The 15626-nt window shown below is 36.9% G+C and overlaps 4 protein-coding genes across 5 annotated transcripts; all 4 read right to left on the bottom strand.

Annotated features, from left to right (window-relative positions):
• Positions 1 to 34: 34 nt before the first annotated feature.
• On the bottom strand, positions 35 to 2223 carry LOC128209550 (uncharacterized). The gene is made up of 2 exons (XM_052913624.1): positions 1749 to 2223; positions 35 to 1129 (listed from the first exon to the last, which is right to left on the bottom strand). The coding sequence occupies exons 1-2, from the start codon at positions 1868 to 1870 to the stop codon at positions 955 to 957; spliced, it is 297 nt and encodes a 98-aa protein (XP_052769584.1). The 5' UTR covers positions 1871 to 2223; the 3' UTR covers positions 35 to 954.
• A 1164-nt stretch (positions 2224 to 3387) lies between these two features.
• On the bottom strand, positions 3388 to 9180 carry LOC128209340 (cyclin-dependent kinase inhibitor 3-like). 2 transcript variants are annotated; one of them, XM_052913336.1, is made up of 8 exons: positions 9106 to 9180; positions 8822 to 8925; positions 7337 to 7392; positions 6885 to 6929; positions 6379 to 6601; positions 5468 to 5499; positions 5185 to 5288; positions 3388 to 4436 (listed from the first exon to the last, which is right to left on the bottom strand). In XM_052913336.1, the coding sequence occupies exons 1-8, from the start codon at positions 9106 to 9108 to the stop codon at positions 4350 to 4352; spliced, it is 654 nt and encodes a 217-aa protein (XP_052769296.1). In that variant the 5' UTR covers positions 9109 to 9180; the 3' UTR covers positions 3388 to 4349. The 2 variants fall into 2 exon arrangements, with proteins under 2 accessions (XP_052769296.1, XP_052769298.1); XM_052913338.1 differs by lacking the exon at positions 7337 to 7392.
• Positions 9181 to 10459: 1279 nt separating this feature from the next.
• On the bottom strand, positions 10460 to 12879 carry LOC128209970 (mammalian ependymin-related protein 1-like). Its single transcript, XM_052914251.1, has 6 exons — positions 12702 to 12879; positions 12540 to 12574; positions 12121 to 12255; positions 11405 to 11588; positions 11091 to 11181; positions 10460 to 10597 (listed from the first exon to the last, which is right to left on the bottom strand). Exons 1-6 carry the CDS (start codon positions 12766 to 12768, stop codon positions 10519 to 10521), a joined length of 591 nt encoding a protein of 196 aa, XP_052770211.1. The 5' UTR covers positions 12769 to 12879; the 3' UTR covers positions 10460 to 10518.
• Positions 12880 to 13466: 587 nt separating this feature from the next.
• Positions 13467 to 15224, bottom strand: LOC128207435 (mammalian ependymin-related protein 1-like). The gene is made up of 6 exons (XM_052910346.1): positions 15155 to 15224; positions 15027 to 15061; positions 14681 to 14815; positions 14157 to 14340; positions 13841 to 13928; positions 13467 to 13578 (listed from the first exon to the last, which is right to left on the bottom strand). The coding sequence occupies exons 1-6, from the start codon at positions 15219 to 15221 to the stop codon at positions 13506 to 13508; spliced, it is 582 nt and encodes a 193-aa protein (XP_052766306.1). The 5' UTR covers positions 15222 to 15224; the 3' UTR covers positions 13467 to 13505.
• Positions 15225 to 15626: the final 402 nt, after the last annotated feature.

The following is a 15626-nucleotide window of genomic DNA, read 5'->3' as shown; positions in this document are numbered from 1 at the left end:
GCGTGAGTGCAAGATACAAGATCAAGTCGGGTATATGTTAACAGGAAACATAAGCTCATTAAATGAGCTATTTTCCGATATGTGTGATTTCGATTACTTCTCAGCTGGTAAAGACAGTGCTGAGAGTGGAAGGTCCATGCCTGTTAGTGAACCCTTTAAAACATATATTAACCTTATATATGTTGTAGCCTAAGTTTAAATGCACAAACATAACACATATAAATAAACTAATACAAACTTAAAGCTATCTACATGTATATTTTTCGGCGTCGATTCCTCGGAGTGAAAAAAAATGGAAGTATTCTGCACCTCAATATATACTGCTGAAACAATCTGTAACAGTAAATCCAGAGCAGGATTATGAACAGTCCAAGTCTATCCTCCGGCATAGATACGCAGTTTTATTATATTACAAAGAATCCTCTATTTCATTCGTTTTACTTAAGTAAATGTTAATTAATTGTATAGTTTAGAAACTAATTACAATGCAGCAAAGCTCATCCTCAAAACTCGACCAAAAAGGTATGAAAGTTGCTAATAAAGATTTAATTTGCAGTTTTGCCCCTTGAGTCTGAACTCGGGACTTGAGACTGTTCGTTTGCATGTCCATAGACTCTCTCAACAATATCGAATGTCGTTTGCCAACGGAAGGTTAGAATAAGCCTAAATTATGACAGAAAAAAATCACCTTAAAAAACTTATTTTTCTATGTGCAACTTTTATGAAAACATTTATTTTGACTGAGGTCTGCATTTCCTTTGAGATCTTTTTTAAATGTAAGCTAGTCTTTTTTCGCAAATAAAAACATCTCGAACTTTTGTCGTAGCCTTGGTGTTACAAAGTAAGCACTCTGATCCACGTAACATTATTTTGTTCTGTCGGAGGTTTATATAACCTCCCCGCAACAATATATCGTCGATCGGACAAAACGATGCGGCTGTAGACCAAGTTAGCCTACATTCTGTCAACTTTCTCAGCAAAGGCGGAAATCTGCCTGGCGACTTCTTTCTGCAGCTCTTCCGGTTTGGCGCGCGGGTGATCCGTGATATATTTGGTGATGGCGGTTATCGTCTGCTGGCGGAGAGCTTCCATGTCGCGGTTCCCGCTAATGCGCTGATAGAGCTCGTGTCTGCAAATATAAAATCATTATGAAAAGAAGAAAAAAATCATAATGTTAAATGGAAAATAAATGATTATTGTCAACTTAAACATTAAAAGTATAAATATTCATAAACTGGGGTTCACGTGTTTTTCTACAGTAACGGCATGGCAGTATCGGTAGACTATCAACTAACTTTGTAAAACAAAATACAAATACGCATACTTCATTGACTATCATTAGTTTATTTTATTTAGCGCACGTGCTAACCCACAGGGTACACGATCGTACAGAGATTTGGACAGAACTACAGTTCCAGATAATATTACTTGAAGTAGAAATAGATCGATGTCTGGGTTTTTTTTGGTGATCAATATGGTTTTCTTCTTGCAGAGATACTTTGTCCATAGTGTTATGTACAAAGCGATATTCGGGTCAATACTTCAACTTCTCGAAGGATAAAGGCAATGTTTGCCTAACCCAAAACATAAATTGAACTTATAAAGCATTAAGGTAAAAAATAGCAGACTTGCAATTAAAAAAAATAAACCTATTTGTTCCAGATTGTTTAACCATAGAAGTATATAGTAAAAGCCTATTCTGTTTGCCTATCTTGGCTAGCAAAATATAGCTCCACACACCTACGTACCCTAGTCGGATTGAGGCGACCTTCTCAAATAGCGCTGAGTCCCCCGACTGGGCCCAGTGGAGACTGGCCAGCGTCTCAAGAAGATCAGAGTTGCTCATGGCGGGCTCTGTGCCTGGATCCATCGGTCTAATAAAAACAGTAACGGCGTCCTGGTATACTCGCAAACAATGCAACAACGGCGAGAAGGCTTCCTGTTACTTCTCAATGTTCAGTATCCGTGTATGGTGCGATTTCGTAACGTTAAGTATAATAGATGGTGCAAAATTTCATCAACTCGCACACTTTTTATTAAATTAAATATACCTCCAATATTCCCATCAAGAATCACGACCATATGGCTTTATATGACAACTCGCTCGATACATTGCCCACAGAAGATAGGAGTATGTTCACTGTTGGTATTTCAATCAATAATGGTACAGCACTTCAAGATACGATATCAAACTTGGAGCTGATTGCAGTGATACGTTAACTATAAAATGTACCATGGATATATAATTTTTTAGTCTGTCATTATGTTAGCAAAATGAGACGGGCTGTGATACAGTCATACTAAGCATTTAACTAGAGGATGAACTAGGTGTTGGCACATCTCCATAGAGGTTATTGGTTCGATTTCCACCAGCGATAATTACTCACGGCCTCTCAAAATAGGCGCCAGTACTGGTTTCTTCCCAATTAACGCAATTTATAAGGTACTCTAGAATTAGACATAGAGCTAATGTAAAGATGTCAAAAACTGAATAGTAAATACTTAACCTGTTTCCAACTTTTGGTAAAAATAAAGAAACACTGAAGGCTCCATTCAAATAACCATATTTGGAGAAAGGTAATTCGATATATTAAATACGTGTTATGTCAAGTATGCTTCAAGCAGTGTATGTGTTGGTATATGTTCAGCAATGCTCTGTTGCGATACATGTCAGTCCGTTGCCTAGGTCAGCAGGTCTGATCCCCATAGCTTGAAATGTGACCCAGCTACCGGATCCTCCCATCATTTTACACTGGTTTTGTGAGTCTATTGTGACACGGGTGCTTTCATTTAGGACTATACATAACTATCCTGAACGTTCTGTTGCAAGTTTTTTTTTATAGACTATGAGCCCGAATACTTTAAATTACCTTGACTGACATTATCTAATATGTCAATCAAGAATCTCTACTGTTGTTTTAGACTAAAAGCAAACGATATTTACCTGAAGATAGCCATAAGATTTCCCTCAAACAAGAGAATCACATACGGATGCCAGCGCTCTTCCGCTTTTACAGTCGAATCGACCAAAAAGCATAATACATTCAGGTAAGAGGCATATGCGCATTACAATTTTAACAAGTTGCATGTTGATACCTTGAAAAATGTACCAATTATGACCAACTGTTTTCCACGAAGAACAATACCAAGGTCATGGCAATTTTTCAACTTTTTTTCAAACGTAGGCATTGAGCATTACATCTGTGTGACCAAGGTCTGGAAACAGCCAGACAAACCTGCCTTTGACATATTCCAGAAGACATTACCTTGAACGATTCTTGAAATATGATATTTACATGGGCTATGTCGGCAGGTGTTAGGGCTATGTTGGCAGGTGTTACACAAGTGACAATAATTTCAGCTTCATTTTCTGATATTTTTATTGCTGCTACGAATGAATGCTTTAGAATTTCTTCTTTTTTTCTTTTTGTGGACATTTTCGTTTATTTAAACAGAAAGCACAAACCAAGCAAAGTAACATTTATACGTACATATATGATATAATAAAATAATTGGGTTGATTTCGTAATTGTTAAAACACAAACATGTATGGTCTGACCCAAAGCGCATGATCATGCATCAATAAACTGAATAAGGAGTCGGTAGATGAATTTTTTTAATTATATTATCTCCCCTCCATCATATTAAAACTATTAACATTCATACAATTTAACGCTATAATGTATCATAGTAAAATACAAAATAAGACAACATTAAATCTATACTAACCATCCTAAGCTGCTATAAAAGTTTTGCAAATACAAGGTTATTTAGAAGATTGCACCATAATTATAACAAAGCAACATAGTACTTTTGTTTCTCGAAAGGTAACATGAATTGTTTGATTTAACTGAGACTAAGTAACAGATTATCTTTAGAGAGTTTAATATTGTTGCTCCATAAAAAACAATCAATATTGCAGAACTCAATTAGTGAATGATCACCAAACCTTGCAGAGTTCATGTAATAGCATAGCAAAGCTCTACATGATGCTGGACACCACATGTAGTAAATGCCTGTTATAAATATAAGAATAAATAACTTCAATACAAGTTTATCATATAAAATATATATAAATAAAAGTATTACAACAGTACAATGGAGTTTGATTGTTTCAATTAACAAACAGTAACATTCAGTTATCAGTAATACAATACCAGATCAATATCTTAAATGTATATGAACCAAATGTTCACACAGCTTTAATCACTGTCACAATAGTTAACAGCACACACCACTCAAGTCTGACAATGGAAGTTTAGTAATAGCCTTAATATAAGTCAAAGAGGTTAGTAACTTCAGCATTGACAAACATTTCTGGGACAGTCACCCTGAAATGGACCTGGCTATCACCGTGAAATGGACCTTGCCTCGGACTCGTTTTCCTCCCTGTATGTCTTCATCAGGGAACGGTACTCACAGGCGTAATTATATTGCTGAAACACATTTCAGGATGGATATAATGGTTAAGCAGAGAAAACGAATAAATCAATCAACATTGATACATTGTTCTACATAAGATGTTTTTTTTGCTCCAGGCCTATCTTGACCAACTGTCCAAAGCCAACTTTGAATGACTGTACCAGACCTAGTCTGACTACCTTTCCCAGGCCTACATTGACCAACTGTCCAAGATCTACCTTGATCAACTGTCCCATGGCCTATCATGACTGACAGTCCAAGACCAACCTTAAACAACTGTCCCAGATGACCGTCTGCCTCAGGCTTACCTTGACTGACTGCTTCAGGTCACCTTGACCGACTGTCCCAAGCTTACCTTTACTGAGTGTCCAAGGCCTACCATGACTGTCTGTCACAGGTCTACCATGACCAATTGTCCCATGGCCACTTTGACCAACTAGCCATAACCTACCATGACCAATTGTACCATGGCTACTTTGACCAACTAGCCATGGCCTACCTTGACCAATTGTCCCATGGCTACTTTGCCCAACTAGGCATTGCCTACCTTGACCAATTGTCCCATGGCTTCTTGACCAACAAGCCATGGATTACCTTGACCAATTGTCCCATGGCTATTTTGACCAACTAGCCATGGAATACCTTGACCAATTGTCCCATGGCTACATTGACTGACTGTCTGAAGCTTAGATTGACAGACTGTCTCAGGCCTACTTTGATTAAGTCTTCCAGCCATACCTTGACAAACTGACGCAAGCCTACCTTGACAGACTGAATTGCCCCTGGACCCCTCAGTTCTCTGACTTTAAAGATGGCCTCTTCTGCCTTCAAACTCTCATCCAGAATCAGCAATGTACACACTGCCACTGAAACACACGTTAATATATGGAAACCTCTTGAAGCATTTTAAAAACTAGCATTTTGACAAGATTGATTCAAGCAGTATTTGCTTTTGAGTGAAATGTGAAGATTGAGGGCAATATCCTTGCATTTGATATCAAATATACTATACAGAAAGACTTGACATAGCTTCAAGGTCTCTTACCCAAGCAGGATCTACCAAGACCTCCAAAGCAACTGAAATAAATGTATAATAGATATCATTTTTATTGTTGTGAGGTCAATCACTTACAGCCGCACAAACATCATTTTTCAAAACTTGGTTTCAGACATTAAGACATTTTTAAAGATTTGGTACAGCTTTTTAAAAAAAATTCATTAGCTCCAAGCTTCTGTCCAATTTCATGTTCATGAAGTGGTTGAAAATAGCACTTGTAAAATATTTGTCAGCTTCTCCAATATTTAAATTTTACAGAAATTGGTTGTATACCATTTTTTAAGCTAGATAGTAATGAAAATGCAGGTTTCTGACTTTTCTGTGTGTCCAACTTTATGGGACTGGTATATTTCATTTCATATTTTTTTTATTAGCTCTATATGAAAAAAGAACCACACAATAAATACTGCAATCCAATAGCTCTTTCTTGTCTCATAAGTAAACTAGGGATATGTGAGAGTGCAAACATGAAGGTATCAGGCTTGTTAATAGTTATTTATACAAATCATATAATTATGTGTATGCAGTCTTTGTGTTAGCTACCCGGTAATACATTGGTTCACTTTCAGTCCCCTTTTAAAAAATACTTCAAACGCAAAGTTACGGATAAAGAAAGACAATCTATGTAAGACTTTGAGACAAGGGGAAAAGTAAATTAAAGAAGAAAATGGCACATTTTGTCTGGCTCTGAAGAATTTAAACACAATAAATTTCACAGAAAATGTTAGGATTTGTGTTCAATTGAAGTAATATTAGGTTTCAACTGCCAAATATGTCAAGTCTATATGTGTTTATAATCTTAATAAAAGTTTTGATCAAAACAAAATCAATATTTTTTAAGAATTAAATTCACTGAAAGCAGGAGGGCATATCTCTTAAGCTTAAACCCCATATCTTACTGAACAAGAGGACTTTTCCCATTGCGGACTGCCAGCACAATGTCATCCACAATTTTCAGCATGGTTGCAATGTTAGGAGCTGTGCCATCTAAGAATGGGTAGTGATGCACGTCAATGCCTGTGGCGGTGAGCTCTGTCAGCAGGTTGGGTACGCGGTACTTGTTAAGTTCTCCCTTGGAACATAGGCTAAACACACAGCCTACACCCTCGCTCTGCAGACTCTCTGACAATTTCACAACAAAGTTACTGTTTTCTTGACAAATACTAGTTGTTATACATAAAAATAGAATGTGTCAGTCAGATGAAGGGTGCCACATGAAAAGTAAAATTGCACCAAAATGTAATGGTTGAATATGAACAGTTTATATATCAGATTGTACTTTCCATTATGTTAGGTGATTTTGAAGTTTATAATTAATCAAGATTTTTGTTTCAAATATTAGACAAGTTTCTACATTTACCAGAATGCTGAAATATCATGTGATAAGTCAATCAATCTAACATACTTATATCATGTTCTAAGCTTCTCCATGTATCCTTAAATCTGCAACCTAAAATGTACAAATTTCAGTTAAAACAATAAAAATAAAGTCATAAGAACATGTCAACTTCTAGTCATTGTTTTAATAATTGTGCTGAACTCCTCGCCTAAGTCTTGGTGCCAATATAATGGTAAATTGGTCCTCAAACCCCTTTTTGGGCTTGCTTGTTTTTTAGGCATTTCAGATTTCTCCACAATTTAGAACTTAGCATAGCATTATGCTTGCAAAGGGAGTATTAAAGTTAATTTGTAAATGTGTAGTATGTGATACTATGGTCATACTTAATGGTTCAATTCTAGATGAACACTTGCAGTCTGAAAAGGAAGTAACCTGCATTTCCTTATTTATTTTTTTCTCACAATAATTTAAGGGTCTGCTGTTGTACACATGCAATTAAAAAGTTTAAACTATCTAACCTGGAAGCCCACTTATACCAAGCCTGTCATCGCCTTCCCCAGAATTTAATTCTAACCTGTAAGAGGTATAATGAAAATGTTTTCATTAACTCATTCATCATTATTCAAAAATTAAAACAACACACTTGTAGCACACCTGCTTACATTTTATATAGAATATTACATTAGCAGGCATCGAAGTTAGACTTTTGGATGAAAAAAGCCAAAATTCTTATACTATTGCTTGGCATCAAATTGTTGAACAAGCCCTGCTATATAAAATTCAGAATTTGAGCATGCCCGAAAGACATTTTACCAGTGCAGGGCTTGTGGGCTTGTGCTTATTTCGACCACTGCATTAGGTAAGCTTAATTATTTAAAAAAAAATAATACAAGTACACATTTTTATAATTCACAATAATACAATTGAATCATGATTCTGGTGTCAAAATGGGTTCAGTAAATAGCTTATAGACATTCTCACATATTCCATGTTGGTGACCATTTATTCAATATGTCTTCAAGTTCAAATTGATTTGCTTGGACTAATTTCAAGAATTCCTATTAGGCTTAAATTTCATGTCATGTCAGTTCAATAATTATTTTAGACATGGCTTTCATGACTGTTATAATAGCCCTTTATGTTTTTATTTTCGACAGGCTATACAAGGTTATGGATTTCAACCCTTTGAAAATCTACATGATAGCTATATGTAAACCTAGATTATGGATTTTGGCATCATTGAAATGTATTAAAACTGTGAAGTGATGTTAGATAAAGGACGTTTAATTGCAGATAAAAAAACACATTTGTTTTCATGAAATCAAGTATGGCAAATCTTTTGAAATGATAAAACTTAGTTATTGACAAGTTGCAACATTCACCATATAATGAAGTAAAAATATATAAATTTATAATATCTGGAATTAATAATAAATCCTACTCCCAGATCATAACTTTTCAATTGTAATACCCTCATTTCCCTAATCCACCAGTCAATTATAACCACGCCACCCCCAGGTCCGGGGGTATACCGGGGATAGCTGGGGAAATGGGCCGTGTTTTTACCTTTCAGGTGGCCCCGCAGTGCCGGGTGAATGGGGTGGTTTTGTCTTCGCTTTAAATATAGCGGGGAATGGGCCTAACCTAGAGTCCCTGGGGTGCGGGGGCATTTGGTGGGGATCCTACCATCTGTTTGTCCCCGCAGGGCGGGGATTTTAGCTGGGGTTGGCTGGACCAAAAGTCAAAGTCCCCGCTATTCTCCGGACCTTGGGGGGGGGGGGGGGGGGGGGGTTACAATTGACTGGTGCATAAACTCTTTGCTTCTGTAACAACACATAGCCATGCACAGCCAGTACAGGTACTCATGGTAAATGAAAACCTGTCCACCACAGAGAAGGTTTTTATTAATAGCTACGTGGCCACAAATACCCAGTTTATAAAATAATTTTTTGGCTAAATTTGTTCCATTTGTACATATATTAACAGATTATTAAAATAATTACCAAGAAATATTAAAAGGTGATGCATTAATTTCTCCTTCATCATCTGAAGAATCAAAGCCCGTTTTCAAAGTCACAGTAGAAAGTTCATTGGATTTTGCTTCAGCCTGTAACACAATCAATTTTGGTACGAAACTGATGAGTACGAAATAGTATCAACTGTCAACATGTTTATGAATGATCCCAATCTTACATCAATTTACAAACTGATGAAGCAAATAAACGTTTACAATATACTTGTATCATATTTAATTAAATATCATGATAAAAAGAAACATAACACCAACCATTTTTTTTAAAAAGAAGAAAGTTATTGTTTACATTTTTAAAGTAAGCGCTTTCATTGATGTTTTACAGTTTCCCGTACGATTCCGTACTTATAAAACACCACACAAAGGTTACTTCCCTTAATCTACTCATCTACTTGAAACAATTAATCGTAAACGGTGGGGAACTGTTAAATAATACCTTTACAGAATATTGCAATCATCGCTCGGATCAAAGTTAGAGTATGGAAGTATTGCATACAATCAAATGATAAATTGAAAGAACTACCGGTAATGTTTTTTTTTATTGAATACATAGATTTGACATAGAATATTGCAACGTCTGTCATGCGATAAGGTGTTTCATGTTAGTTAATTACATCGATACAATTATTGTGTTTATATTTATGTTATTATTTGGTGTCCCGCCATATTGAATTTTATTCTTTTTTGACTGAGATATGTTTTGTCCTTAACATAGCATTGTTGTGTCCTCAGTAGCCACCCTATATGTATGTGCATGTAATATGATACCGGGACTTCCGGAAGATATACTATCATGAATAAAGCTAGTGAACGGTCATCTGTTGTTTCTAAGAATATCTGATCCCCGAACATATCAAGCATTAATTTTAAAAGTGGGAAAGGGAATGGCCGCAGGACCCCCATTGCATGACCGGGGAGGGCCATATCACATGAAAAGAGGTTGCACACGTATCCCAAAAGACTACACAATTTTAACTGAGGGCGTCTCCGGAATGATGGCCGTACATTGGCGCCACACCTTGTCCTTGAAATCGCACTGTAAAGGGATCAGGAACCGGATGCGAACCTTTCATCATTTGGTTGTGTGGTCTAGGATGGACCGCCTGCCAGGACGTAACAGGGTCCGATTTGGGTCCCTACGTAGAATGAGACTTGTGTACTGTTGATTCTATAAAAAAATGTCCTAAAATATCACATTCAAAGCTCTTTCTGTTTGATACCATATGGCAGTCTAAATACTATTGTTTTCGGTGTTGTCGAAGTAAGCTAGCGGTTCTCTATCTAGTTGGTTCAAATAATTCATTTAAAGTCAGGTTTGGTATAACATTTTGTCTCAATTTTACTTGTTTTCTAGTTTAGTATTATGTATTGTCTACTATCTCAAGATTCACATCTCAACGAATCCCATACCAAGATCCTTCAAATGCTAAATGAATGACCAATCTTTTGTCTCATTGTTAAAATTTACTGCAACCTCAACCAAATGTGTTTGAAATGCATGTCTGATGTTATGGTCGGTTGATTGATCTAATAAGCAATGGTACATGTACTCAAATACATAGAGATAGAACATGCAAATGCAAACATAATAAAGCAAAACTAGTAAAGCTAAATGTATTGGTTTTATTACAAAGAAAAATTCATACGAGAAAACATAAAATATATCTATTATTCGACATCCATCATGCATTCCTTTGGTGGAATAAAAACACCTGGGTCCGAGATACCGAGATGCACGTCAAAGTATCTGCAAAGAGAAGACGTATCACGTGACTGACCTAAGCATTTGAAGCAGTCTTCAGGCCATAATTTCTTGAAATATCCATGGAAGTTTCAAAACAATCCTATGCGATTGAGCAAAATATATGCTGAACATTTTACAATATATACCAAAACAAAAACTTGATCCTGTAAGAAGGGCTTTACGATTGTTTGAGAAATAGGGATCTAATCATTAACCGATGATAATCAAATTACTTTATTTTAAAATGTGTCTAATGCACATGTTGTCAACCAAGGCAAAAAAAAAGAACTCCTTTTCACGAAATACTTTGCTTTTCAAATCCTTTCTTAAGATGCTTTAAACAATGAACTTATAATGATATTTCGAAAATGACACCGCAATAATAGAGAAATTGAGGCATCAATCGATGTGGCAACGTGTCAAACGTGACAACGTAAATTTTCACGCTGTGGATCAAATTAAACAATGACGAAATAAACTTGGACTGTATACGAACCTTTCGTGGTAGTGCTCGTCCGTGGAATTGCTCTCGACGTCGAACGTAAGCGGAATACAGTCAGGCGACGACACTGATACGGTGTATCGGGCTGAAATATACGTCCGTACAGTTATTTTGGCCATTATCGTTTGGAAATTCGTATTCTGTATTAGTTATGCTGTTTTCATTATTACTTTTTAAGCTACAAAATAAATTAAGCTTGGAAATGGTGTAAAACAAAAACTTTCAGAACGATTCAGTATATATATATATATATGCATGTCTAAAACTGTTAGATTTTGTGACTGCAAACGCTGATGACGCCGACTCACCTCCGTCTTCAAACGTTCCGTACCACGTGTCGGTTAACAGGTGCTCGGCGGGGATGCCGGCCGCACCGATCTCCGCCTCGAACAGGAACTTTGCGTCCAAAGGCACACCGAGAAACCGGAAAGGGCGGTCGAGCCGCGTCACGTTACACTGCTTTGTTCTCAGGTTCAGTCGGTACTCCATTTTCTACATATATAACATCAAAGCATACTATATGGACGTTTAAACGTTTTAAAGGCGCACAATAGTATAGATTGATGATCAATTTCATTTTGATGCATTATCGTGTATTCTCATTGAACTTTTATGATACAAAAAAAAATCCCAATAACGTGCATATGATAAACTTAAGGAACAAATAAAAAGATTCTAGCGATGTTTTGGCGCCTTTTAAACTGAAGAATGTGTTGGAATGTAGCTAATAATTAAAAAACATTTATAAAGGTAAATAGTTTTTCTCTGTACCTAAACCATATGGTTTTGTTTTTGTTTTTATTATCAAAGTCAACTGAGATAAACATGACAATGCATTTAATAAAAAGAAGATTTTTGCGTTAATCTTTACTGTGCGCCTTTAAACTGAAAATGTTAATCTCAAAAATGGACGGCGTTTAGAGAGAAACGACGGCGATGAAGAACACAAACTACGTTTTTCAGGTAAAGACAACCAACTTACAATTTTTGCCATAAATGTCGACATGCCTTAAACAGTACTTACGACATTGTGGAGGTGAAGAGTGTCGTAGTAGTCCTTCTCGCGTCCTTGTTCCACCTCCTCGATGGTGCGAGTGCGCATATTCAACTCATCATAGCTGTGTGACGCCAACTCTCCGTACTCACGGTATCGGTCCAACTGGAAAACACAAATTAATGTATCATAACGTTCTTTAATAACTTGTGAATATAGTTATTTACTATTTTTAATTATGCTTAAAATACGTTATTCAAAACTTATACTAATGTTCGCTGTCGTAATTTGCACGTTCATACTCATTCAATCCTTAGCGATCCTATTAAAGATTTGACATTTTAGATGTTATTACGTTATAGTTCGATAACGTGCATGCGTTCTTTCGCAGCAGTATTAATACATGTACAGTCAAAACATGTAAATGTACATATAGAATGCAAGCTTACCCGCAATCGCCTTCCTACCCATTGCTTCGGAGAATCTGCAAAAATGGAATTGGTCGCATATAACTTTGAGTTCTTAGTACTTTTAGATCGGTATCGCAAATGGCCATTCAGTAAAGAATTGCATTAACTAATTACAACGATGCATGAACTAAACCTACGTACCACAGCGAGTTGGTACCTGACCAAGGCAGACGACCACAAGGCTTGCAGCAATCAAAAGCTTCAACATATTGTCCTCTTCTCTCAACTATCTCCTTCCAACTGACTATAAGTTAATCTCCGTTGCTCCGTTCTAATTTTCAGATTTCTTTATCTTGACCCAGACTGAGCGTTCTCATATCCGAAATTGTTTACCCAAGCCATAGATAATCTTGAGGTACTTGGAACGTACATGTATGATTTTCCACATGACCATAATTCTAAATACTTGTATTTGACAAATTGTTAGCTATAACGTTTTATCCTTCAGCAGTGCGTTATGGCAACTAAGCTGGTACGGCAATACGGCACCAATACATTTATAAATTGCTTGTTCAAACTCATTCGGAACTCCTCGGCCATTTTTTCAAAAACAACCTCGGATGTATGCCGGTACATCTGTTGAAGAAGTCCGTATTTTTTTTAAATAAAAGCATTAATTAAATGTAGTGTTTAAGAGTTGTATTCATTGCTCTCAGTTTAAATTGATTGCCAGTGAAGTGTATTATTGCAAACATAATTACGATTCCCAAGAGTTAAGTCATAAATTTTAACTACTAAATGAGATTACTACGCGATCTATTTGCAGCGGACTTAAACGTACCACTTTTTAAGTATGTAAACCGTCCATATACATCCGAGGTTGTTTTAGAAAAAATGACCGAGGAGCTCCGAATGGTTCAAACTTTAATCATGCCCAAAAGAAATATGTCCAACATTTTTGTCATTTATTTATCTATCTAAACAAGAACTACATAGTAATGCAAATTACAGCCCAGCGCACTCGCTTGGTGGGATGAAGGCGCTGGGGTCAGCAATGCCGGCGTGAATGTCGAAGAAGCTGAAAATAAGCAGAAGGTAAAAGTCAAAGTCATTAATGATATTCTAACGCGAGTCCAGGGACGTGTATTACGTTCTATATAAAGTAAAAGGTTGTGCTTTCTTTTTTCGGAAAACTCAGCAGCATCGTTCGATAAGATTCTCATGTGATGTTAGAAGAATGAATTCGCGCTATTTGCAGTTGCTAATAGTAATCAATCATGTACTCAATTTGAATGTAATAATTCAGTACATCCATTTGGTGTTGACACTCTTGTACGTACTTTTCAATGAGGAATCCGACTTCCTTACTCTCGTAGGCGGCGAAGATTGGCACACAGTCGGGGGAAGTAACGGCGATGGCGTATTTGGCTGAAAAAATAAATAATGTTGGCATTTAATTTTATGTCATCTAATTTGGAAGAAAAGTGTTTTAATACCAGAAGTGTTAAAGACGATGTATTGTTATCTAAATGACAAACGGTTGTTTCAGACAATACATATACATACTATGCTATATTTTCGTTGTTCAGACGATGGACATATGGTGTTTTCAATTTCGTCGATTTGCATATGATCTCAACCTACATTTTAACTCACCTTGGTTACTGAATGTAATGTCCCAGTTCTGGACGGTGAGGGATTCCCCGGGAATGCCGGCGGCCCCAGCCTCAGCCTCGAACAGGAACTTGGAGCCTGGGGGAACACGCGTCTCGAAGAAGGGGTGGCGGGGCTTCGTCACGTTACACTGCCTTGTTTTCAGATTCAGTCTGTATTCCTTGTCCTGGTCAAAGCACACAGTATATAAATACAGCTCTTTTTAAGCGTAAAGAAAACAAAATTGGTATCGTTTGCTTCATTAAGAGTTGTTTGATAATCTGTAAACGACACCCTCATGTATGTATATAAAGTACACTAACTGCAGTGTTTCGTGAATAGTAAAGTGAAACCTACACGGACGAGCTCCTCAATCAAACATTTAAAGGCACATGGATCAAAGTGAATTACAGAAAAAAATCATAAAATATTACCTCGACCATTATTCTATATAAACAACATGTACAAACAGTATATTTCCTTATAGTATATACCCACATGAACAACACCCAAGATCGAGTCATTACCTCTTTATAAAGGTGAAGTACGTCATAATAGTTGCGTTCACGACCGGCCTGGATCTCTTCAATGGCGCGCGTGCGCATGTTCGTGGCGTCATAACTGTACTTAGCAATCTCCTGGAATTCCTTTGACTGATCCGTCTGGAGAAAATAAGTGATTCAACAGGATACACGATACAAGCTCAATATTGATACCAAGTGTTGGCCACAATGTTCTGAAGGTACTCAAATGTGTAAGTTTGATACCCATAATTATGCCTTGAAGTGAAATGCTACCTAGTTGCTTATAAATAAATATCCATGCAGTTGGTACATTGTTTATAAAACTAGAATGATAGGATGTAGAACTTACCAGCACACGTCGCCCCTCCCATTGTTTCGGAGATTCTAAAAAAAACACACGAGAATTTTATTTAAAACAGATATTCTTATTTCAAATCCATAACAAAATGTTCATATCAAATACAGAACTAGACTCACCACAAGGGACTGGGGTCTGAGCCCAGCAGACTGCAACAAAAGCGACGACCAACGCTGCCTTCAACATGTTGGCTTGTGTGTGTTCTCTGATCATACCCGGTGTGATACGCCTGCCTATAAGGAGCCCGGGCAGAGCAAGTGTCTCTTGAGCAATCTGGGGCTAACACGTGATCTTCTTGACCTGCGATCCTGGACCTTATATAAGAATGTTATATAAGCTTATTACGAAGCTTTGAGGAATGCAATCTTGGGACTTGCACAAATTCATGAATTGCTAGAGCGAAGTTTAACACTTGTTTGCTCGCAATGAGTGGACATAGGTGGGTTGTTTAGCCGTTGACCATACTTGACCATAACATTGACCACCAGTAGCTACTTGAAGCAATGTTTAATGTTATTACCGTTTTATCAAAATTATACAACGCCGTGCAAGCAATCTTTAAAGTACAAACGTACACCCAGACTAAGGACA

The sequence above is a fragment of the Mya arenaria genome, chromosome 11, assembly GCF_026914265.1.
Source record: "Mya arenaria isolate MELC-2E11 chromosome 11, ASM2691426v1".
NCBI lineage: Eukaryota > Metazoa > Mollusca > Bivalvia > Myida > Myidae > Mya > Mya arenaria.
Note: the sequence above shows the minus strand (reverse complement) of the source record. Positions and strands in the feature narration are given on the sequence as shown.